The 25168-nt window shown below is 55.1% G+C and overlaps 2 protein-coding genes across 2 annotated transcripts in view; one reads left to right on the top strand and one right to left on the bottom strand.

Annotated features, from left to right (window-relative positions):
* Positions 1 to 7336: 7336 nt before the first annotated feature.
* Positions 7337 to 16083, bottom strand: CDC37 (cell division cycle 37, HSP90 cochaperone). Its single transcript, XM_004748437.3, has 8 exons — positions 15876 to 16083; positions 10527 to 10808; positions 10095 to 10203; positions 9863 to 9978; positions 9658 to 9780; positions 9027 to 9209; positions 8859 to 8930; positions 7337 to 7921 (listed from the first exon to the last, which is right to left on the bottom strand). Exons 1-8 carry the CDS (start codon positions 15975 to 15977, stop codon positions 7766 to 7768), a joined length of 1143 nt encoding a protein of 380 aa, XP_004748494.1. The 5' UTR covers positions 15978 to 16083; the 3' UTR covers positions 7337 to 7765.
* An 89-nt stretch (positions 16084 to 16172) lies between these two features.
* Positions 16173 to 25168, top strand: part of PDE4A (phosphodiesterase 4A) — a 53088-nt gene continuing 44092 nt past the window's right edge. The window contains exons 1-3 of the mRNA XM_013054156.2: positions 16173 to 16250; positions 23846 to 23953; positions 24594 to 24793. Coding sequence (XP_012909610.1) covers positions 23906 to 23953; positions 24594 to 24793 — 248 coding nt within the window. The 5' untranslated portion in view covers positions 16173 to 16250; positions 23846 to 23905. The remainder of the gene's footprint in view (positions 16251 to 23845; positions 23954 to 24593; positions 24794 to 25168) is intronic.

Below are 25168 nucleotides of genomic sequence, written 5' to 3'. Positions count from 1 at the left end.
GCAGTCCTTATGACATTTCACTGGAAGTTTCTGTGAGCACTGATTTTAATGCCTGTCTTCCACTTTAAAATGTCAGCTCCACAAGGGAGGGGTCTGTGTGGTTCTCCACTATATGCTCGGCATCTGGAATTATGCCTGGCACCCAGGAGATGCCTTAAAGATGGTGGGGTGGTGGTGGTGAATGATTGAGGGAGCCCTCTGGGCTTGAGCAGCTGTCCTGCTTGCTGTGGAAAAGCCTGACCATGGCCTTCCGGCCTCAGCTTCCTCTCTGCCCCTGAGAGCACAGCAGCAGGAAGTCGAAGTTGCCAGATTCTTCAACAGGCAGCTGGGTGAAGTGAGGCAGCCTCCACAGAACACGGGCTGAGCCTGGCACTGGGTGTCCAGCATCCCAGGGGGACAGGAAGTGACAGGTGGCTATGATGACTGATAATAATAATGATGCTAATAACCCCAGTAATAAGAAGATAATTCCGGCTCACACTGTCCCAGACTGCATGTGCTTAGAATTCACCAAGCTCTTTCAGTTTCTCTTAAAGTGGGACTAGCACACCCACCTGACAGCAGAAGAAAAAGGAGACTACAGAGACTGCGGGCAAGGCTAGTGTCCTGCCCCCAGGGCCCAAGGCCTCCTTTGCAAACTCCTGCATGACAGACAGTTTCCAGGACCAGCAGGGGCACTCGGGATCACCCCACCAACCATCAGGGTTTGCCCAGGATTGAGGGAGATTACCACAAGGGACTTTCGGGGTTGTTACTGGGACAGTCCTGAGCAAAATAGAACAATTGGTCACCCGTCCCTCGTGGGTTTTTAGGAGGAAGCTAGAATTGGGGGATTCCCCTGACCCTGCAGGGAGGGGCCTCCCAGAGCTCCCTCCAGCCCGGGCAAAAGCCAAGAGTCCAGTCGGTAAATTAAAAACAAAACCCCTTTGTGTTCTTTTGAATTGGAGGGTTCGTGGAACAGTCAGCCCCTTCCCCCCAAACAGCCATGAGGCTGGTCAGTTTCCTGGGAATCCTTCCAAGGAAGTGCCATACCCTGTTGGGTACATATGTGAATACATGCCTCCAGGAAATTCCCACGAGCAGCCCTAAACTGGGCATTCCTTGCTGGTCTTGGGAGGAAACAGGAGTTACACACACAAAGGCTGGAACCAGAAAGTCTGGGTTTGTATCCCAGCTCAGCCACTGTGGGATCCTGGGCACACATTTAACTGCTCATGCCCATCTCCTACTCTGCAGAATGGGGCTAATTGGAGTCACAAACTCTGAGACATGTCAGGAACCTCAAACAGGGTAGTACACGTGAGATCTTGTAATCTGAGTACAGAGTGAGGGCCGTTACCTTTTTCAATTAATGATAGTTTTTGGTGATCTTTCCTTTCCCCTGTGTATAGATCTATTTTGCAGAATTGTTTGATTAGGATATATCCCAGGCACTCATCGAGGGGTTGGAAATACATGAAAACATTGGCTTGGTGACAGGCAGAAACCACTCAGGTGTCCATCAATCAATGAATGGATAAACAAAATGTGGTCTAGCCATACGGGGGACTTTTGGTCATTACAAGAAAGGAAGCTCTGACACATGCCACAACTTGGATGAACCTGGAAAACATTGTGTTGGGGGCACCTGCGTGGCTCAGTCAGTTAAGCATCTGCCTTCAGCTCAGGTCATGATCCCAGAGTCCTGGGATCGAATCCCCAGTTGGGCTCCCTGTTCAGTGGGGAGTCTGCTTCTCCCTCTTTCTCTGCTCCTCTCCCGCACATGCTCTGTCTCCCTCTCCCTCTCTCTCTCTCTAATAAATAAATACGTTTAAAAAAATTTTTTTAAGTACGCTACAGTTTATCTGTCTCTTCTTCCATGGATGGACAGTTATGTGGTTTCCAAGTGGTGCCAAGAAATGTTCTTACATCGTCATTCTTTTTTTAAAGAATTGCTTTTTTTTATTATTAAAGATTTTATTTATTTATTTGTCAGAGACAGAGGGAGAGAGAGCGAGTGAGCACAGGCAGACAGAGAGGCAGGCAGAGGCAGAGGGAAAAGCAGGCTCCCTGCTGAGCAAGGGGCCAGATGCGGGACTCGATCCCAGGACCCTGGGATCATGACCTGAGCTGAAGGCAGCTGCTTAACCAACTGAGCCACCCAGGCGTCCCTAAAGAATTGCTTATTTTAAGTAAGTAATTCACTCACATGGTTCTGAATTGAAAAGGCAGAAAAGGATTTTGAGGACAAGTTCTTACTCTGCTTCTGGGTCCCTGACATTGAATTACTGAATTCAGTATATGTTTATGGTTTGGTGGTTCCTAAAGTTAAGTGTAGAATTACCATGTAACCCAGCAATTCCACATCGGGGTTGTATATGCAAAGAAATTGTATCCTATGATGCAAAATGATTCAACTGTAAAATGGAATGAAATTGGTACATGCTACACCACGGATGAACCTTGAAAACGTTATGCTAGTTGAAATAAGCCAGTCACAAAATTACAGATTCTTTAAAAAGACTTCATTTATTCATTTGCCAGACAGAGAGAGCACAAGTGGGTAGAGCAGCAGGCAGAGGTAGAGGGAGAAGCAGGCTCCCCGCTGAGCAGAGAGCTGATGCGGGACTTGATCCCCAAACCCCGGGGAATCATGACCTGGGCTGAAGGCAGACACTTAACTGACTGAGCCACCCAGGCATCCCACAAAATTACAGATATTTTATGAATGGGGGATTAAGTGTTTAACGGCAACAGTTTCCTGTAGTTAAAGCCACTGAATGGCACATCCCAAAATGGTTAATTTCATGGCAAGTACATTTCACCACAATTTAAAAACACACACTTATGGAGTGCCTACTGTGTGCTGTGCTCTAGGATCTGAGGGTTTAGCCATGAACAAAACACAGGAATCCCTGCCTCGGGGGAATGGATGTAAACGATATAAATACTAGTAAGTGGGTTTTATGATATGTTGGAAGGTGCTAAGTGGTAGGGAGGAAAGAAGTTAGCCAAGTAAGGCGTCTCGGGGGCTGGAGTAACTTGTTCTAGGCTATTTGTCGTTGTCTAGGTATTCGTTGCCTATGATATTGAGGGCTTCCTCTTGTGGCCAGAAGTAATCAAAGTGCTGCACCCAGCTTCGGGTGCGTTCTGCCAATGGGGAAGCCTGGCCAGAGACCAGAAGTGGGAGAACCATGGAGTGATATCTAGTCCCCTGCTCCCTCCCTGCTGGGCACAGTTTGGGCAGTGATTGTACCTCTGTGACCACATGTTCTGCAAGGAGTGCCTTCCTTGTGGCTACAGATCTCAATGAGTTCTGCTAATTCTGTTTCCTGCCCCTGCACCTTAGCCCTGGATGTGGTGCCTCCCTGTGGCAGGCAGAGTAACAGACCCCCCAAAAAGCCCATTAGGAACTAATTAATCCCTGGAATCTGTGAATAGGTTATGCTTCGTTAGGGAGAAGCATAAAAAGGGAGAATTAAATTTGCAGATGGAGGAGCGCCTGGGTGGCTCAGTCAGTTAAGTGGCTGCTTTAGGCTCTGGTCATGATCCCAGGGTCCTGGGATCCAGCCCCACATTGGGCTCCCTGCCCGGCAGGGAGACTGCTTCTCCCTCTCCCTCTCCCTCTGCCTGCCTGCCTACCTGCCTGCCGTTCCCCCTGCTTGTGCTCTCTTTCTCTCTCTCTCTCTCTCTCTCTTTCTATGTCAAATAAATAAATAAAATCCTTTTTAAAAAAAAAATTGTAGATGGAGGGATGCCTGGGCGGATCAGTCAGTTAAGCAGCTGCCTTCCTCTCAGGCCATGATCCCAGGGTCGTGGGATCGAGTCCCACATCAGGCTGTTTGGTCATCAGGGAGCCTGCTTCTCCCTCTGCCCCTTCCCATGCTCATGTTCTCTTTCTCTCTGACAAATAAATAAATAAATTATTTTTAAAAATAAATAAGTAAGGGTGCCTGGGTGGCTCAGTGGGTTGGGCCTTCGGCTCAGGTCATGATCCCAGGGTCCTGGGATCGAGCCCCACATCGGGCTCTCTGCTCAGTGGGGAGCCTGCTTCCTCCTCTCTCTCTCTGCCTGCCTCTCTGCCTACTTGTAATCTCTGCCTGTCAAATAACATAAATAAAATCTTTAAACATAAATAAATAAATAAGCAAAATTGCAGATGGAAATTGAAAATGCTAATCAGATGGCCTTCAGGTAAGAAGATTATCCTGTTGGACTCAAGGTAATCACAAGGATCCTTATAGGTGGAGGAGGTGGGGTTGGGGGTGGGGGGTGGGGAGGACACCTGGGTGGCTCAATCGGTTGGGTGACTGACTCTTAGTCTTGGCTCAGGTCGAGATCTCACTGTCGGTGAGATCCAGCCCGAGTCAGGCCTGCACTAAGCATGGAGTCTGCTTCAGATTCTCTCTGTTCCTTTCCCACTGTCCCTCTTTCCACTCTATCTCAAATAAATAAAATTTAAAATCTTAACTTTAAAAAAAAGTGGAAGGGGGAGGCAGAAAAAGAAATCAGAATGATATGATATGAGGGCCTGACTTATCTTTTTTTTTAAGATTTTATTATTTATTTGACAGAGATCATAAGTAGGCAGAGAGGCAGGCAGAGAGAAAGGAAGGGAAGCAGGCTCCCCGCCGAGCAGAGAGCCCAATGGGGCTCATCCCAGGACCCTGGGATCATGACCTGAGCTGAAGGCAGAGGGCCCAACCCACTGAGCCACCCAGGCTCCCCCTGACTTATCTTTACCATCTTTGTAGATAGAGGAAGGGCCGTGAGCCAAGGAATGGAAGCAGCTTCTAGAAGCTGGGCAAGGCAAGGAAATGGATCCTACTTGGAGCTTCCGGAAGGATTGCAGCTCTGCCCGTGTCCTGATTTTAACCAAGTGAGACTCGTGTCAGGCTTCTCAGCAGCAGAACTGGAAGACAGTAAGTTTGTGTTGAAGACGCTAAATTTGCAGTTATGTTACACCAGCTATAGAAAACAAATACACTCGATATGAATTTGTTGGTTCTGCAACCCTGCTGACATCCCTGACATAATCCCTTCATCACAGTTTGTTCTGTGAAACCCTTTTGAGTTGAACTCTGTTTCTCTCGCTTAAGACCCAGCAATCCTGCTTCTGGGAATTTTTCCTATAGGTAGGATGCCTGTGCTTACAGGAAACGGTACACAAGTATATTTCTTGCTTGTAAAAAGAGAGAGACTGGAAAGCCTTGAATGAAACCAACCCCAAGAAAGGCACACCCTGGAGGTTTCCACGCAGGGAGAAAGAATGAGGAAGTCGTAATGGACTGATAAAGGCGGGTCTGCAGGTCATACTGTTCTGTCAAAAGAGCAAGATGCATTTCAGACAGTGAAACATGCTATGTTTCAGGCAAAGAAGAGGAGAGGGGATAAGAACACATTCAATTAAAGAACAAAATGCATTCAATTTTGCAAAAAGAAATCTTGGAAAGAGTCACGAGAAAGCACGGACAGTTGGTTCCCATAGGCGCCCGTCACTGGGGGCGGGGAACCACCTGGGGGGAGGGCAGATAGACCGAGCTAGTTCCTGTGTCTCTTTTGTTTGTTTGTTTAAGACTTTATTTATTTATTTGACAGATAGAGAGCAGAAATAAGCAGAGCAGCAGGCAGTGGGAGAGAGAGAAGCAGACTCTCCCCTAAGCAGGGAGCCTGATGTGGGGCTTGATCCCAGGACCCTGGAATCATGACCTGAGCTGAAGGCAGCCGCTTAACCAACTGAGCCACCCAGGTGTCCCGCTGTGCGTCTCTTGATAGCATTTGATGTTTTAAAATCCGGTCTTAAGAGAGCCGACACTATGGTGCAGGAGGTGAGGCATGAAAAGTAAAGAGGGCGCCCAAAACCTCAGTAACCAAGATAAATACTTTAATGAAGTATTTTTTAAAAAGCACAATTAATGTGAACAAAAGAACACCCATGAACAAAATACTTAAATTTTAAGTAGAGATTCATTAACAGTGCTGAGTTAGAGCCTGAGGCAAAAGGAAAAACCAATAATATGGATTCCATCTTTGAAAGTTTTCACAGTAAATAATGAAGTCGCCTATCCTGGATGGCCGAGGTTTCCCCAGGGCCTTAGGAATGCCTTCCTCCTCCCCAAGCCCTCCAGATCGGCGCCATGCCCACCATTTAAAAGCTTTAGGGGATGCCCGCAGGGTCTACAGCTCACCATTGCCCCCTGGTGGCAATCAGCTTGCACACAACAGCATCTACGGGCTCTTCGCTTTAGCGGACAGAGGTTTACTGAGCGCCCACTGAGGCCGGATCCATCCAGGGGGCTGTATCTCAGGGCCACAGCTCAAGGGAGAGGACAGCACACAGGCCGGCAAAGCTTGGCACATGGCAGGTGAGACAAGCCGCCTGACTGCACGCGAGGGGCAACTCAGGTGGGCCAAGGAGGGCCCTGGGGAGGAAGTGGCACGGAGCTCTGGTCCGAGGTGTAAGCAGCTGCCAGGGGTGTAACCCCCTGGAAGGGGCAGGCAGAGGGCCTCCCTGCTTGGCTTCATCCTAAAATGGTGTCCTTGTTCATTGTACTATTCTTTAAGGCCTTTCATGTGGCCCAAATATTTCATTACTTTTTAAAGGAGCCTCACGAGGGGTGCAGGGAAGGGTATCCGGGGAGAGGGACAGGCACACGCCAAGGCCCACATTTTGAGAATTGAAGTGCCAGGCGCCCTGCTTGCCTGTGGCATGATCTCATTTTAGCACTAAGTCCCCAGGAGAAAGGCACTAACATTACTCATTGGGCAGAGGGGGAGGTATTTGCCCAAGGTCACACTGATAGAGAAATTTAAAGTGCTCAGGCCCTGCAAGGAGGGAGCAGGGGAGGGGGCGAGCGGAGCGGGGACAGGAAGAGACTGGGGCAGAGAGCGCTGCAGAGAGGACTCCAGGCTTCTGCTCTCAGGGAGGGATGTTCCTGGCTCCCCTCTGGCCACTGCTGTTGGGGTCTGCTGTGGACTGGGGTTGGGGGGGTGGATCGTGGAAGTGGCTGGGGTGGGCTGCAGGCCAGAGGAGATGGGATCTGGACCCAACTGGAGGCCATGGATACAAAGGGTAGTGGTCAGAGATGGGCCAATGCTCCTGAATGGGGCAGGGGGCCTGGGGGCCAAGCCAGAGAGTGGGGGGTGGGGCTGAGAACTCCAAGGTAAAGGAACCCTGGGGAAGAATGTTGTAGGCAGTGGAACAGCGTGGGCAAGAGCCTGGAATCCGAACAGAGGGAGCTGCCCAGATGGCTGGAGGATAAAGCCTGAGGCACCACAGGCCAGGCCTCCAACACTCACTGGGTTTCCCTCCCACTCCACGAGAAGAGCTGTGTCAACAGCCCTCGAGACGCCCCCCTGAGCATCTGAAATCCTTTATTGGAAGATCATTGCTGTTTACCATATAGAAGACTCCGACAGCAGATGAACAGTGAAAACAGAGCCCATAGTGACTGGAGCAGGCCTCTGGGCTGGAGACCCCACCCCCCACCCCAGGAACCAGCCTAGCGACCTCCACCCCTCCCTGGACCCCTAGGCCTTTGGCATAATGCTGATGGGGGAGGGGGTAGCGTCCTGCAGGCAGTGAAGCCCCTTGACTCAAAGCAGAGACTTGGATGAGCACTGGAGGTGGGGGCAGTGGGGGCGGGGACAGGCCCTCTCCCGGCCCCAGGCTGGGCAGGAGCGCGAAAGTGGAGGAAGCCAGGAGCTGGGGAGACGGCATCTATTTCTGTTTTCTGAAGAGGGGCACACAGGGGCCTGCAGGCAGGTGGGCAGCAGCTGCGGCGAGTTAGGCGCTGACATCCTTCTTGTCGCCTGGCTTGGGGCTGGCTTCCAGCAAGGGGTCCCCGGGGCCTGCCTCCTCCCCATCCTTGGCCTCGCTGGACTTGGAGTTGGGGACCCAGAGGCCGGAGTCAATGCAGCGCTGCATGTGGTACTTCGCATCCTGTGGGGAGAAGGGTGGCGAGTGAGGCCGGGCTGCCTACCCACCCTCCCCGCCCCCCTACCCCCTGCACATCTTTCAACCTGCTCACTGCTTGTTCTAGACCAGAGCTGTCTAGGGGATTCTGCAATGATGGGAATGGTCTGCAATCTGCACGTGCGGCTGCCAAGTCCTTCAGCCAGAGCCAGTGCCGGTGAGGAACAGACCTTTCCATTTCACTTAACATTAGCTCAAATTTAAACAGTGTACGTCCAGAATGAGATCTGTGTTCCAAAAAACTTTACTTTTATAGACAGACATGGAGCTTGTGAACCATAGGATCAAAACCCTTGGTCTAGAGATCCTTTTTCATGGAAGTTTCTAGAAATCCTGGGCCAGGTCCTGCAAGCAGACCCATTTCACAGATGGGGAAACTAGTGTGGCCAACCCAGTGAGGCAAGCAGCAGGCAAGGGGTCAAACCGAGATCTGTGAAGATACAGAGTCCCGTCCACCAGCTCCCAAAAGCAGCAGCAGCTGGGGGCACCTGGCTGGCTCCATCAGTAGAGCACATTGACTCTTGATCTGGGGTCATGAGTTCAAGCCCCACGCCGGGCACATACAGTGACAGCTGACGTGTACCACGTGCTCAGCGCCCCCAAGCATTCTCCAGGTCAGTCTCCAAAGAAACTGTGGTTTCATGAGGTAACCCAGGCTGGGGAGGAACGCCCGTTCCTTGGATGAAGGTGGGGCAACCACTAGGCTCGTAAATGGCCCACAGTGGGGTAACACTCGGCGGCAGGGGACATGCGGAAAATGCCGTGTTCACCTCTGGGGGTGGTCACACAGTAGACGTGTGTGAAAGGAAGCCTGGCTGCCTCCTGTGCGGGCCACAGGGTGACAGGCTCTCCCATGGCAGCCGGGAGCGGGGCTTGAGTGTGGCCCTGGGGCGCTGCTACTCACGGTGGGGTCCATCTTGCTGATTGCATCTTGGAGCATCTGCACATCCTTCACGTCAAAGCATTTCTGGAGTTCCTGCAGGTGCCGAAGGGCTGGGGGTCAGGGCCTAGGTCCCCAGGGGTCCTCCCCGCTGCCCCCCCAACCCCCCACCTGGGGACAGGGGAGCCACACCTCAGGGAGAGACTCATAGACTTCAACGGGGTCCAGGCCGCCGGGGCCCAGGCGCTTCTTGCGCTCCTCCTCCTCATACTCCTTCATGGCCTTCTCGATGCGCAGCTTGGCGCGGCCCCGCACGCGCTCCTTGAAGGCCTCAAGTTCATCGTTGAAGCCCTCCATGTACTGGCGGTCGGCGGTCTGCAGGGTCGGGGGCCGAGAGCTGTTCACGGGGCCGTACCCGATCGGCCCGCGCAGGCCCGCGCAGTCTCCTTGCCGGCTCTGCCATCTCTGCGCTACCAACCACCTGCCTACCTGCACCTCAAACTCAACACGGCTCGCTCGTGCTCTGGACCACTCCGCATGGGCTGCCCTGGCCTCAGTGCCCCCAGCCCCAGCATGGGCTGCCCTGTTCTTCCAGGCGCTCAGCTGAGGAGCCCTGAGGCGTCCTCAACTCCGTCCCTCACCCCTGTCTTTCAAACTATCTGGGAGCCGGCCACCGGCCCCTCCAAGCCTCTGCCCTCCCCTGCTACGGCAGGCTCAGATCCCGCGGCCGGGAGTCCGAGTGGACGCGTGGACACCCCTGCTGCAGACCAAGGCTGGTGCGCCACAGAGAGCCACACCCCAGCCCGGCTCCTGGGGACGCTACCTTGATCTTAGTGAAGAACTGCCGGAAGCAGGCCCGGGGATCCACCTTCAGGCTCTTGGCCAGCTCCAGGATGAACTGCATGACGATCGTCTGGTGCGCCACCTGCTCCATGAGCGCGCATTTCTGCGAGAGGGAACAGACGCACCTTGTCAGCTGTTGTCCGGGACAACGGCTCCTCCCCAGCCCCGGGGCAGCCTCCGCTCACCTCCTCCACCTCCAGGTCAATGCACCAGATGACCAGGTAGTTGGCCGTTTCCTCGCACACCAGGTGGACATTGTCCGACAGGTACTTCTGGCTGTCATCCCAGCGGCGGAGCATACCTACAGGAAGGCGTCGGCAAGGTGCTGAAGGGCCCCGGACGCAGAGGGCCGGGCCCTGCCACGTGCACCCCACGCCCCGGCAGCAGCGGGCCCCCTCCACCCCGCGCCCAACTCACCAAAGTGCTTGATCTGTTTCTCGTACTTCTCCACGAAGGTTTTGTGTTTCTGCTCCCTCACCTCCTCCGACTCCTCCTCCGCTGGCTCTGGCTTGGTATTGACCATGCTCTGTGGTGGGGCGAGAGGGGGAGTGGGCTGGGGCGAGGCCGCAGGGCGCCTCCAGCGGGGCCGGGCGGGCCGAGGCCGCAGCGCCCATCCCTTCCATGGCGGAGGCGGTGCCGGTGCCAGGAGCGTCAGTGTGGCGGGAGCGAGGGTGTGGCAGGTGTGGCCTCGGACTAGGGCCTTCGGGCAGATCAGAGGGGCGGTACCAGTGGGGTGCTTCACCGCCCAGCCCCCCCCACCTGTCCCTCCACCCCCGCCAGCCGGTGCCCACCTTGACCTGCCGCCCACCACCTACCCCTGACGAGCGCGCAGCACCCCGCCCCCCCCACCTTGCTGAAGCCGTCCTTGCTGAGCGTGTCCACGTTCCAGGGCATGTTCTTCTCCTTCTTGCGCATCTCCTCTAGCTTCTGCTCCCAGCTCCGCTCCTCCTTACGCAGCTGCTGAGCCTCGGCCTGCAGCCGCTCGAGTTCCACCTTGCTGCCCTCGCCCTCGGCCACCTCCAGCTCCTTCAGCTTCCGCTGGCACTCGGCCACCTTGCGCCGGCACTCGCGGCAGCCCCTGTCCAGCTCCTCCTTCTCCTTCTGGAACTGCTCCATGCGCTCCACCCGGGCCTGGGGGTAGACACGCAGCCGTCACTGGGGGGAAGGGCCAGTCCCTGGACCTCAACACCACCCCACCCAGGGCTCTACCCACTGCACCTGGGATGGCCCAGGGAATGCATGCGCCACCCTCTGTGGCCCAGATGGCCAGCTTCCACGCCCACCAGTACACCTACACACAACTGAGTCTGTGTGTCGTACCCCCCTCCCAGGAACGCTCTGTGCCATCTACCACACTCCGCAAAAGTCCAAGTCCTATCCATGACCCACCCACAAGGCTCTGGAGGGTCTTCCCCTCCCCTCAGTCACACTGCCTGCCTCACCTTTTCTCCAACCCACTTCCAACCTCAGGGCCTTTGCACTGGCTGTTTCCTCAGCCTGGAAAGCTCTCTGTTCAGATTCCACCCCCCAATACCACTTACTCCCTCACATCCTTACCATCTTGGCTCAAAGGTCACTTTACAGATGAGGCCCTCCCCTGACCACCCTGCTAAAGATGGCAACCTCCTCTTACTCTTGCCCTGTGTCACCTTCCTCCTCAGCACTCATTACCTGCTAATGCCTGGTGATAATTATTTACTGTGTTATCGACACTGTCCCGCTCCGAGGATACTGGCTCCATGGAGGCGGGGTTCTGTTCACTCTTGTGTCTCACACACACCGCACACATGGGAAACATTTGTTGGATGAATAAAGTGATGAAATACTGGATGGGCGTCTCAGGCTCCCCCTCCTCTGTAGAGCTGCCCTCAGGGACACTCGGGTGCCCCTCCTTGCCCAGCAACCTCCTCCAGCCATCTCTGCCGCCAGCGGAGGCCTGCTCACTGGCCCTGTCCTTCCCTCCCCCTCCGCTACCCAGTCCTGACTACTTCCACTTCTAGATGTCTCTCCAATTCGCTCCCCTCAGGGCACTGCTGCTGGACTGCTGCCAGGACCCCTTCCACTCTGTCTCCAGGCCGGCACACCTCCTTCAGCCTTAGCTCGGGGACCACCAGCCTCCTGTACCCCTTCCCCAGCTGTTGCTCCCCAGACCGCCTCTTCGGCTGTTCCCCAAGCTCAGATGGTCCCTTTTCATTCCCCCTCTCGCTCAGGTCCCCAGCGGACCCCATGTCACACGGCATGCCCCGTCTGGTCCCCAGGCCAGCTTGGCTCCACCTCCCCCGCCCCCCTAGCTCTCAGCAGTACCTGCTCAATCTTGAACCACTGCCTGAGCCCTGAGAGGCGCCCCTACCTTCCAGCACTGTTCCCTGAAGCTGCCAGGCTCTGAAATACACACATCTGTCTGCAGCCCTCCCTGCCACCCCTACCTAGAGTGCCTGGGTTCAGACAGGAACCCTGACCCTTGCCCCAAGCTGTTCAGATAGCACCAAGGCCCCACGGGGGCCTGGGTCCCACTCCCCTCTCCCAACTCTGGGTCTCAGGCAGATGCTGGCCCTCATGGTTCCCCAAATGCCCCAGCTTGCTCTTGACTCGGGGCCTCTGCACAGGCTGTTCCTTCCACCTGCAACTCTCTTCCCTTTGCTCCACTTACTCTGCCCCCAGGTCTCAGCTTCGACAGAACCTTGTCCAAGTGTCCCTATGCCACATCATTGTGCCCCCAAGGCCCCTTCATGATCCCCAGATAACATGATAAGATGCTGGACGACAGGTGCAGGGCCCCGAATGTGGGGTCATAACCCACAGCCACAGAGTAAAGGCCAGGTGTCCCTGGGTCAATCCCATAACCTCTAGGCACCTCCGTTTCCTCAGCTGTCAAAGGCGACAACAGCCCTGGACTCACAGGGTGGCACTAGGAGAAGCAAAGATAGTCCAGACCTGTGCTGGATGCTCAGCAAGCCCCTTTCCCGTGCTGGCGACTGCCACTACCATCCAAGGGGACAATTTCTCTCTCTCTCTGGGGGCCATTCTGGGCCTCAAACAAGAAAACGTACTTCAAGCGTTTAGCTCGATTTCCAGCCGAGTAAATGCTCAGTAGCTGGGAGCGGTCAGCATTGCACAGTCCAGTTACCCGGCTCCACCACTTACTGGCAACGTGACCTTAGCTAAGACACTTAAAACTCTCCAAGCCTTGGGGTTCCTCTTTGGGAAACGGGGCCTCGGGAGTTAGTCCCAGGAAACTGCTTGCAACCCAGTACTCAGTACTGAACACGCTCCATTGTTACCGCCGTCACAGCCACTGCCACCAGAAGGGTCTCCCGACTCACTACTGGGCCTTCTTGGAGGCCGCATCCCCAGGTTCTAGCACTGAGCCAGGCGGGCGGTGGGTGGGAACCAGGAAACCTGGAGCCTTCTCTCACGCCCCACAGGACTACTACAGTCAATCCCGAATCTCACTTTGCCCATGTGGATAAAGGCCGAGAAGGGCCTTTTCTTGTGGAGGGACCAGAGAGAGCAGCCCTGGGCCCTGCCCGTTCCCCTTCCCGGGATGGGCCTTTGTTGCCTGGGAGGCTCCCTGCCGCCAAGAGGCTGGCATCATCACTGGCCTCAGGTGGCAGCAGGAACCTACCATCCTGCTGACTCCTGCTGGGCCACCACTGAGCTCTTCTCGGTGTCCTCTGAGTGGCCGCCAGGGAGGCCGAAGCTAAATAAAGGCCTCTCAGAGCCGATGGGGGCAGCAGCTCGCCTAGCTGGGGCTTTACACCTCTGGGAGGGGCTGGAGCAGGCTGGGCAGGGCAGACGGGGGGCGGGGGGGCACCCTATCTGCCCTACAGATACAAAACCTGAGGCTCCCAGAACCTTGCTGCCATCCAGTTCCATGAAAGGAGTCACAAGAAACCAGTAACAGCAGCTGAGGCGGGGGAGGGGGGCCGCGGGGCACGGCAGGGACTGGGAAACTCCCCTGTCCCTTTCTGGATACCTCTGGAATTTTTCTTTCCCAGGAGCACGGATCACCCGAATAACAACGATGCTAACGGCTCAAGTTTACAGAGAGTTTATCACAAGCCAGATGAGGTCTATCCCAAGGACATCACATAAGTTAAATAAAGTAACTCCTCCTACCAAAAGACCCTTTCAGGCAGATACCCTTAGTAGTCCCAGCTGGGGGAAACTGAGAGACCCGGAGATCAAACAACCCGCCAGAGGTCACGCAGTAAGCCAACTGATTGGATTCCGGACCCAGGACTGGACCCCAGGCGTGCCGGCTGCCAGGCTACCTTCTCACTAATCCCACCTCCCGCTCCCATATGCTTACTCCCTCCCAGGTTCTGAGCCAAGTTCTTGTCGTGCCTAATCTCATTTCATTCTCAAGTTGGTCTCCCCGGGCAGGGAAAGTACAGCAGTAAACGGTAGGGCTGGGATTAGAACCCAAACTGGCCTGTCACAGCTGGAGATGCTTATCTCCCCTTCCCCACCCCCACTAGGCTCCACTACAGCTCCAGGGTCCTCAGCAGGAAGGGAAAAGGTCCTGTGCCAGGGGGGAGGAAGGCGTGGTGGGGAGGATGACCTCTGCAGGAGAGGGGGCGCTGGCTTTCCACCCAGCAGGACCAAAATGTTCCCAATACAGCTGTATAGATTAACCTCTTTATGTGAAAGAAGTAGGTGTTCCCAAGAATAGTCTTATTAGAGCTCTGCACAGATCTTAAGCATTTCGTAATAAAATGTTACACACAGCAAGAAATAGAAGTGCTAGAACTTTCTTCTTACTCCGTGGCTTGCCTGGCAGGTACACTCCCCTAGAGACTGCTGCGGTAGGGTAAGGATTGGAAATGGGACTAGAGACCAGATGTAGGGACAAAAGACACCACGGAATGGGGAAAGGCTGTTCTAGGAGGTTCTGACTGGGAGTTGCCTTATGCAAGGGTGGGGTGAGGAATTCCTAACCGGAAGATTCTGAGAGATCCATCTCTGAGAGATCCATCGTCCTCAGTGTGAGAGTATACACCAGTACGCTGGTGTAGGAGCTCGGATTTACGGGAGCAAGAGGTTGGACTACTAGGACTTATGAGAGCTGTTTTGTTGGCCTGTGAGCACTGCTGGGCAGGGAGAGAGGCAGGAGGACATCCAGACAGGGTTCTGGGATCTGGATTTGGGGGCAAATAGGTAAAAGAAGGAGTGGTAAATTTGGAATCATATTGGGCGGTTCTCTAGTGAGAGCAGGTACAGTCTGGGTGTCTGAGAGCAGCAGACTGAGCTGGGGTCAGGAGGAAGGCCGGGTGGGTTTGGCTGCTGGACTGGAGTTGGTATAAGGCATTCCAAGGCTGCCAGAGGCTCCTACAGGAAACTGCTGGGGGTGGGTGGTGCTTGGGCCTGCAATACCAAGGAGGGGTAGGGGCTCTGGAAAGGCGGGCCGGAAGCCCTGCGGGGCAGGGTTTCCTGGTATAATGGGAAATGGGGTCCACAGTAAGCGACGCTGAGAGTGGCTGGCATTAGGAAGGCTCCATCAAGTGGAACCGGAAGTTTGGTCTGGAGGGGAAATGGGTTCCAAAACTCCAGGCCTGAATGAGATTGAAGGTCCTGGTGTAGCACCCGTGTACCTTCCAGGGAAGGGGTCTCCTGGCTATGGGTTGGACTCCCAAGCCAGGAACAGAAATCTCTCGGGGAAGAACACAGTTCCTTGTTCTGTTGGGAGGAGGAGTGGGATCTCTGGATCGGATCGGGAATCCTTGTCAAGAACTAGGAAAGAAGATCTCAGAATGAATTCAAAGTATTGAGCATTTGGGGAGGGGCAGATGGTATATCCAAGATCAGAAATGCCTCCCAGAATAGGATCAGGATCCAGACTCTGAGGCAGAGTTCTGCGTGTAAGTGGAAGGTCCCAGAGGGGACTGAGGAGTACCCCCAAAGCTTCTCTTAGCAGTTTAGACTCGGAGAGAGGTTCCCTAGGGGTCAAGTGGAAGTTCCATGCAGAAACCGGAGGGGAGGCCCAGGATCTCTGGTAGGGACTCGGCGCCCTGGCAGTTCTGGGGTCTGGAGTTGAATCAAGGAACCCCAAGCGATACTGAAAGTCCAGACTGTGCGTTGGGAATCCCAGGTGTCAATGGCGGGGTCCCCGGCACTACTAGGGGTCAGAACTCTGGAGCGGAGTCCCGAGCGCTGGGGGGAGGGGAGGGAGGCAGGGGATGGACGCGCGCACTCTACCTGGTGCCGCCAGCGGAAGAGGCTGGCCGTGTCGATGTTGGGGTGCGTCTCGTCCTCATCGTCAGACACCTCTATGTGGTCCCACACGCTATAGTCCACCATCTTGCCTCAGCGGCTCAGCCCGCTCCGGCTCCCGGTCTGACTCTGGCGGCGGCAGCGCTGGAGACTCGGCCTGCGGAGCCCCGCCCCTTCCGCTTCCGCCCTGGCGCGCACGTTCCCCGCCCGCGCATGACGTTATATCCCTAGTAACCGCGGTGGCGGCAGTGGCGACCCGGCTTGTCTGAAAGGGTCAGGCGCGTGTGTTCCGGCCCCTGGGAGTCCCCGCAAAGACCCCGCCTCATGGGGCGCGGGACCTCGGCGGGGCATCTGCTGGAGGTATACGGGCTGGCGTTCCAACTTCAAGCCCCCCTCATCTCCCGCTGCCCCCCCCCCCGGTGGGCGTTCGCGGCGGCCGCGAGGGGCGGGGCAGGTGGCGAGACTAAAGCCGGGGATTGTCCCCTTCAATCACGCCGCAGTGACGTCAGCCCGAGCATACTGCAGGGGCGGGCTTGAGCGGGAAGACCTCTCCCCGGGCACCCGGAGAAGAGGACCTAACCCCACGCCTGGGAGGGGTGTCTGATCAGAGCATTTTCCCAATCCTAGGGGTACAGCACCCTGCCCTGGGAAGGTCTAAATGGAGGAGAGATATGGCCCTGCCCTTGGGGGGGTTGGATGTTGGGGACGATGTGGTCCTGCCTTGGGCGCTAGTGTTTCCCTGGCTCGGGCCACAGCCCCCCCCTCGCGTCACCATCCTCTGCCATTCCTAAGAGGAGATTCACGCACATACGCCCCCTCTAAAATCACTCGGACCCCCACCTCCACCCCCCACCCCATTCCCCGGCACCCGACTCCAGTCTGGGGATCTCGGGCTCTTGTCCGTGACGTCTCCCCGTGTGGCCGCTGGGTGTCGCTAATGTCTAGTCAAAGGCCTGTGCTCCAGCCCAGCGCTGCCGGGGGACGGGAAGGGGATCTTGGAGGTGCGGATGGAAGCTTTCCTCGTGGTGGTACTCTAGAATCGTTCGTAGCCCCTCCTCTTTGGTCTCGAGCCCCCTTACGCGGCCGGGGCTCTAAAGACTCCATTACTGCGAGCTTGGGCCACCCCAGAGGCACACTTGCGTGCATCCCAGTCCTCGTTTTGATACTGGGATAAAAGGCCGTGTTGCAGCCCAGGGCCAGGATTATCTCCGATTAAAGGGCGTTCGGTGGGGGTGGGTGGGATAGGAGGCGCTCCGACCCCTCGGGTGAGAGGCGCTTTTTCCCAGACTACCCCCGAGAGCGTGTTCGGAGAAAGGGGGCTGGAGGGGATGGATTAAAGTTCTCAAGATGGGGGGATTCCCCTGTCCAGGGAAGAGGAGGGGCCATCCAGACAAAAGCGCCCGCCCGCTGTCTCCCCTCCCTCTCCTGCATCTTTCAAACCCGCGAGTGGGCGGGCGGGGGCGGGGGAAGTCCCCCTCTCCTCCCCCTCCCGCTCCAGCCCAGGCAGTCCAGCATCTCCGCGGCCGTCAAGGCCCCGGGCACGCGCGCGCACGAACCCACACCCCCGCGGGTCTCACAACCGCGCACACACACATACACACACACAACAGCAAACAAAGGGTCTGGACACCCCTGTCCCCTCCCGCCTCTCAGGCCGGAGAGGGCGGGGCATCCCCTCCCCAGCCCCTCTGCAAGGTAAGCTTCCGGGCTGAGAGCTGTGGTTGGGAACCGGGACCTGGCACCCCGGAGGGAGGGGACCAGGACGCTGTGGGGTTCCTCCGCTCCCCAAGAAAGCCAGGGCCCACCAGTACGCCCTTTGAGGGTTTCAGGGCAGCCTCCGGGCTGTGGGTGTGCGGGGAGGACCCCAGATGCCGGAGATTCCCGGGTTTCCGGAGATATTTCCCTGGCTTCCGAGACCGGGAGCTTACCGGCCCCAGTGAAACGGGATCCCGGGAGCCCGAGCTCCCAAAATTGGGGACAGGGCGTCGGAAGCTTCCCCATCAGCGCCAAGACTTTCCTAATCTGCCAGCACAGCATGTCCGGCTGGGTGCTGAGACAGAGCCCTCTGAGTTGCTTTGCACCGACCTGGCGACATCATCAGGGCATCTTCTGCTAAGTCTCCGGTACCTGTGAGGTGGGGGTGGGCGGCTACCCAAGCTTTCTCTGCTGCATCCCACAGCCACACATTACTTAGCTGCGGTGGGACCCCAGTGGCATCAGCTCTGCCTCCCTGAGCTTCAGTTTCCTTATCTGCAAAGTGGGTAGCCACAGCGAGGATTCCCTGAGGTCATGCATGTGAGCCTGCCTTTGCTCTGTCATTGATTTCCTAGCTCATTTCACACATATTTCCAAGCGTCAACTACGTGCCCCAGCACTGCAGCCAGGGAATGGGACTATAGCCACCAGCAAAAAGAGCCATCTGTTTGCTGTGGTTGTACCTAAGGCGGGTGCAGGAGCAAGATCCAGGTGTAAAGAGAGAAAAACCCACTGGTGAATTCAGACTGTAGAGACTAAAATCTAATAGGGCGTAGAGGGTGACGGGGGGGTAAGAGTGTGCCAGATGGAAGATTTCTGGTTGGTATCTACCTTACTCATTTACTTCATTCAGCTCGTTATATATGGGCTGGGCCAGAACAGTGCCTAGTACACAGTAGATGCTCGATAAATGTTGACTGAATTAGAGAGGGTATTAGATTAAGACTGTTTTCATAGCACTTTAGGTCAGGAAGGAGGTTTATCATGAACCAATCCATCCTCCCTCCCATCGTACAGTTGGGGCAAGTGAGTCCTCGAGACCTGGAACAGTGGAAAGAGCTTGTCAAAGGCAATACAGGGAGTTGATGGAGTATCATCGCTCCCATCAGGTGAGCGTGACTGAAGGAAGGGGAAAGGAAGAAAGTCAAGACCAGATTTGAGCACAGGGCGCCCCAGGAACCCATGATCCACAGCCGGCTCCCGCCTCTCTGTCTGTACCACACAGACATAGTCCTACTGTGATGAATAGCTACTCCACAAACATTTATTCAGCATCCACTACTATATGCCTGGTGCTGGGGACATAGCCGGGAACAGAACACAAATCTCCGTTCCCACAGAGGTGTTATCTAATGGAGAAGACAGAAAAAGAAACAACGCAAACAAATAAATATATAACCACAGATTATGATTAGGACTGCGATCTGTGATCGAAATAGAAGGCTGTGTAGAAAGAGTAAAATGGAAGGGCCCACTTCCAGTTGGGTATCCAGGAGGACTTCCTGGAAGAGTCGAATTCATCTTCAAACACACACAACACACACACACACTCACATGCCCTTAAACCCAGATGGACATAATCATACTAAACAAACACCATGTGGGGGCGGGAGCCAGCACAGCTAAATAACATGCCTGAGGCCACAGAGCTAGTGAGTGACTGAGCAAAAATTTGAACCCAGAACCTGCATTCCTAACTACTGTGAAATGCTGCCTCCTGCTGTGTCCACAAGAATGTGTTCTCTCTTCCTGCATACGCGTTCTGTAATCACAAAGAGGCACGTCCAGTGTCTTTCATAGACTGATGTGGCTTCGCCCTGTCCCATTTTTCGTTCTGTCCCACGGATTTATATACTCCTGCAGGTATGGTCTGGTTTTAGCTGTGCGGCGCTCATAGACTCACCCAAAGTCCCACCTGCTCGGCGGCACCGGTGTATACTCTCATGCGCACATACCTGCATATCCACGAGAACTGGGTCAAAGAGAACTGCAAGTACAAAGGCCCTGGGGTCTCTGGCAAGCCTTCCTGGCCCTGCTTTAGCTCCAGGCAAAGAGCTAGTTAGTAAAGATTCCTTCTCAGGCCTGAATGCTCAGGGCCAAAGTGTGAATAAGGGCCTTTATCCTCGCCTCCTTCCCTCTTTTTGGCCATCTAGGCCAGCATACTTCTGAGGGTGGTGGGCTTGGGTGAAGCTGGTGCTTTCTTGTCCAGCCAGGCCAAGGGCTCCCAGGCTGGGCCGCTAGCTGATCCCACTGACAAGCTGGGGTAAGGAAAGCAGCCCCTCTCTCTTCTCTCGTCTGAGCCTGGTGCCAGTTGCCCAGAACAGCGTGCTCTGCCATCTGGACCCCACCCCCCAGCCTGCCTGCTGCCCAGGGGAGGGGAAGGCAGGCTTAGAGGCACCCCACTACCTTGGGCACTCAGGCCTGTTCGTGATGCCCTGCCTTCCAAGCCTGGGGTTCTGCCAAGGCTGATTTCTGCAAACGTGCTCAGGTGTCCAGACAGTGGTGGGTGGTGTGTGTGTCTCTGCCCCTCTTCCCTGGATTGCAGGGCTCTGCTGGCCATCCACTCCTTCATTCCTTCCTTTATTCTGCAAATCCAGGGCTGCTCCAGACTCTGGGGATCTGGCTACAGGATTCGAAGAGCCCAGGGCAAGGGAAAAAAAATGCAGGGCCCTTGGTCAAAGCAAGGAAGCATTTCAGACAAGGACAGTGCATTCAACCTTCCAAGCACCGGGCTGTAAGTGATTGTACGGGTCACAGGTCTTTGAAGCCGGTTCTCAATACAGCTAAAACCAGACTGAAAAATCCCCTCCCTTTGTGGATCTCAGGCTGTGGACAGAGATGTAAATGTACATTATGTCAGGGATGATGATGGCTGAGGAGGAAGATAAAGCTGAGAGAGGCCAATGGGATGGAGGGAAGCAGCTCTATCAGGGAACCCTCCAGAATGAGCTGCTTTGAGCAGAGGTTTGAGGAGGTAAGGGCTTCAACTGGATTGATCCGTTCTTTTAAGAGATATAGGTTGAGTGCCTGCTGTATGCCAGCATTGTCCTAGGATATGAGAGCCAGCTGGAGACAGAACAGATCAACATCCAGACCTCAGTGTCCTAATTAAAGGATGGGCAACAGCTGATAAAAATAGTAGTTACATTCTTTATCTCGTTAGAATGTTATAAGTCTATTTTTAAAAAAGATTTTATTTATTTATTTGACAGAAATCACAAGTAGGCAGAGAGGCAGGTGTGGGGGGGAAGCAGGCTCCCTCCTGAGGAAAGACCCCTCCAATGCAGGGCTTGATCCCAGGACCCTAGGATCATGACTTGAACTGAAGGCAGAGGCTTTAACCCACTGAACCACCCAGGCGCCCCTAGAATGTTATAAGTCTAAAAGCAGAGTCAAGGCAATCAGGAGGAGTGGGGAGGAACACAGGATATCCAAATCTGGTGTTTTTGGTCAAGTACAAAGGCCCTGAGGTCTGAATATGCCTGATGTCTGCAGAACAGTGGCTGAGCTGGTGAGTCTAGGGGGAGAATGGGCAGAGGTGAGGTTTCTGTGAAGGTGTTGCTGTCTTCCATGTCTGTGAGTCAATAATGATGGTAATTGCTATTATTACTGGGATGGTGGCTCCCCGTTTTGTGATCACCCACCATGAACCAGACATGTTGCTTAGAACCTCACAGGCAACGCCCTCAGATAAGTATGATTATCATTCCTACTTTACAGATAAGGAAACCGAGGCTCAGAGAGGCTGGGTGACTTGCCCAAGAACATACAGCTAATAAATGGCAGAGCTAGGATTTGAATGCAAGCCTGTCAATGTAATTTTTTTTTGAGAGAGAGAGAGTTTGCAACCATGCCGTGTGGAGGTGGGGGTTGGGAGTGGGGGAGAAGAAGAGGGAGAGAGAGAATCTTAAGCAGGCTCCATGTCCAGTGTGGGTCTCGATCTCAGGATCCTGAGATCATGACCTGAGTGAAAATCAAGAGTCAGGCGCAAACCTGACTAAGCCACCCAGGCACCCCTGTTGGCGTAATATTGGACTCTGAGCCTGGCCCTTATTACATGGCCGTTTCTCTGCCTGTCATGGGCTGTCAGTGCATGTATCTGACTTCATACAGAGAGAGGGGGGTGCTTCTTTCCCCCGTGTCTATCTTATTCATTCCTTCATTCGCTCAGCATCCGTTGAGACCCTGTGTGGGGGACCGTAATGAATGGGTACCACTGATACAGATAATTACAACTCAGAATGAGGAATGCTTTAATGGGGGCAAAATAAGCATCAGTGGGGGCTCAGAACACGAACTGTCTCAGTTTGGCTGAGAAGTGGAGGTGACCTTTAAGCTATCTTTATACATTCATCCATTTGTTCAACAGCTGTCTGTCCAATGCTTGCCGAGGTTGGTGAGATAATGTTTACATTCATTTCTATTGGTTGACACGGAACTGAAATGCTAGTTAGTGCAATAAGGCAAGAAAAAGAAATGAAAGCCATAGTAGGGGGTAAAATAGTAGCAAACCTTGCTAGGAACTTTATAATTATGCTATTATGTCCTCAAAATAATAACTAGACATCAAACAAATACTAAGAGCCTGCTATGTTCTGGATTCAGTTCTAGGCACACTGGGGATATGGTAAGGAATAAAACATAAAATATTCTTGCCCTCCTGCAGTTGATATTCTAATGCGGGAAGAGACAATAAGTGTAATAGATAAATCACATAGAATGCTATCAGGTGATAAGACCTGTGAAAAATAGAGCAGGATAAGAGGGATTGGGAGTCCTGAAGAGCTAGCAATTAAACAGGGGTGAGGTGGAGAGACACTCCAGGAAAAATGTCTGAGAAGGTGAGATGTGAGCAAAGACCCGAAGAATGTGAGGACCCTGTGGATATTTAAGGGAAGAGTTCCAGGCAGAAGGATCAGCAGGTGCAAAGGCCCTGAGGCTAGAGTGTGCCTGTTGTGTCCAGAAACAGGTGAGACCAGTGTGGATAAAACGGAAGCTGAGAGGGAGTGAGAGGTATGGACTTCGAAGTGACCAGGCACATTGTGCCAGGACTGTATGGGCCTCCTCATGAGGACTGCGACTTTTCCTCTGAGGAAAGTAAAAGCCGTGGAGGGCTCTGGCCAGAGGAGGGACATGATCTTGGGTTCTTTTTTTTTTTTTTTTTTTTAAGATTCTATTTATTTATTTGACAGAGAGAGACCACAAGCAGGCAGAGAGGCAGGCAGAGAGAGAGAGAGGAGGAAGCAGGCTCCCTGCCGAGCAGAGAGCCCGATGCGGGACCCGATCCCGGGACGAGAGATCATGACCTGAGCCGAAGGCAGCGGCTCAACCCACTGAGCCACCCAGGTGCCCCATTGGGTTCTAACAGACTCTCTCAGGTTCACATATTGGTGGTATTAAGCACTTACTGGGTGCCAGACACTGTCCTGTGAGAATTCAGTGTGGTATGATCTCATTTCATTCTCACATGGAACCTGTAGGGATGATCATTCCATTTCATTGAGGAGAAACCAAGGCTCAGAAAGCTTGTCATTGACCCATGGCCACACAGCAATAGCCTCACGTGGGTGGGAAGGTGAAGTGAACCAGCCTACCCCTCCTCCAGGCTTTCAGGCAAGGATCGCCGCCGGCAGAGCGCACTCATCCTCGGGAGCTGCGTCTGTGTCCCTGTCTGTCTGTTTCTATTTCCACGCGTCCCTGTCTGTCTCCGCGCGCCTCTGCTTGTGCGTCCCCCATCTGTGCCCAAGCCGCCGTCTCGCTGCGCCCGGCCCCCGCACATCGGAGCTATTTCGGGTTTAGGCATAAAAGCCCAACAGCTCGGAGGAGACGCTTCCTCCGGCCCCCGGCTCGGACCACGCGCCACACGCGGCCGCTTCTGGGAGCTCCCGGTCTTCTCTGCGGGATCCCCAGGCCGGGGGAAGCCCCCGCGGGAGGACGGGTGGGGGCTGGGGCGACCCGGTCCCGAGGCTCCCGGCCCCCCAGTGGCCATCCCGGGCATTGACGCCGTCCAGACCCCAGCAGTGCGTCAGCTGTCGCTCTGGCAACGGGCAGGCGACGTCACCCCCCGGGGCAGTGCGTCAGCCACCCGCTGACGTCACGCCACGGGAGAGAAAACTAACGAGGGAGGGTAGGATTCGGACTCCGCCGGCAGGGGGAGCCCCGGGGCACTAACGGCAGATGTCTTTGGCTTGGTGCTTCAGGAGCCGCTGGCCGGGGAGGACATGACCCTCGCAGCCCCAGCGGCGCGCTAGGTTGGCGGGATGAAGAGGAGTCGCAGTGTTCTGTCGGTGGCCGGGACAGGGGACGAGGTGCGAGAGGCGGGGCCCGGGCTGGGGGCGGGGCTTGGGCCGCGGGGGAGACGGGCGCCCTCTTGTGACTATGGCTGTTCACTAAGTGTGGCTTCACGTTACCAAATCTGAGGAGTGTCGTCGCCTTGTGCCTCAGTTTACTCCCTCGATTCCATAATTTTCCAGCTGCCTAGACCAAGAGGCTCTCAGGCCCGGGACAGAACGCAGGGGCTTCCAAGGGGCTTCCCATGTGGGGAGTGAGTTGTAGGGTGAAGAAGGGGTGCTGGGGGTAAGGTCTTGAGGGTCTAAGATGGGGGGCAGGGGCCACAGACAGGAAGGCTAGGTCGGGCCTCGTAGGTGTGCCCGGTGGGGATATGTTAGTGGGGTTTCACAGCGAGGCACACAGTGTACAGGCATGAGGGTCCAGAGCCCCAGGGCAGGAACATCAAAAGGAAGCCCTGTAAGAATTATGGCTGAGAAGGCGTGGGAAAGCGCCCTTTGTGGGAGGGATCAGCGAGTGGCTAAGATGTGAGGGGGACACGAGGAGTCTATGGCCCCAAGAGCCATTTTCTCAGGTGGCTAGGGAAGGGTGTTATTGGAGGGAGGGGCTCAGAGCAGCCTAGACCGGCCATGCCCCTATCCTGTCCTTGTCCCTCCTCAGAGGCTGTGGGAGACCCCAGAGCCCACCAGCGCCAGCATGCTGGGGGCAGACCTCCGGCGCCCTCGCCGTCGACTTTCCACGGGTCCTGGCCTGGGCTGGGCGGAGACTGAGCCCTCAGACCCTGGGATCCCAGTGCCGCCAAGGCCCACCACGCTGCCACTGCTGGTCCCTCCGCGGATTTCCATCACCCAGGCTGACAGGTACATAGGAGGGGACCAGGCTGGGAGGTGGGATGGAGATTCATGGCCCGGAGTTAGGTCCAGCCACCAGCTGTTTCCATGTTCCAGGCCCCTGGCTTTTCACAAAGTCAGCTGAAATTTCTGGACCCCTGTGGGTCCGGCTGTGCCGCCCCTTCCCCAGGGTGCCCCTTGCCTCTAGGAATCCCTTCTTCCATTTTGCAACTCCCTGAGTCAGCAAGAGGCAGGCCTGTGGAAAGGGTTTCAGTCCTCCAGTCCCATCATGCCCCCACAGAGAGCTGGGGCAGATTAGGCAGTGGGGCTCCCACCTGTCAGCTGCGTGGGAGGATACACTTTCCTCCAGGCCTTAAAGAGGATGGTGAGACCCTGGTGGAGGGC

The sequence above is a fragment of the Mustela putorius genome, unplaced genomic scaffold (genome assembly GCF_011764305.1).
Source record: "Mustela putorius furo isolate JIRA1106 unplaced genomic scaffold, ASM1176430v1.1 tig00000095_pilon_pilon_pilon, whole genome shotgun sequence".
In the NCBI taxonomy this organism is placed as follows: Eukaryota; Metazoa; Chordata; class Mammalia; order Carnivora; family Mustelidae; genus Mustela; species Mustela putorius.
The sequence above is the reverse complement of the archived record's forward strand: the minus strand, read 5'-3'. Positions and strand labels throughout refer to the sequence as shown.

Excerpts from the sequence above, each read along its gene's own strand:
- CDC37 (XM_004748437.3), bottom strand. The coding sequence starts at position 15,977 with ATGGTGGACTATAGCGTGTGGGACCACATAGAGGTGTCTGACGATGAG. Across the intron at positions 9,979-10,094 it reads GAAACAGATCAAGCACTTTG|GTATGCTCCGCCGCTGGGAT; the intron begins GTGAGTTGGGCG and ends GCCTTCCTGTAG. Across the intron at positions 8,931-9,026 it reads TCTATGAGTCTCTCCCTGAG|GAACTCCAGAAATGCTTTGA; the intron begins GTGTGGCTCCCC and ends CGGCACCTGCAG.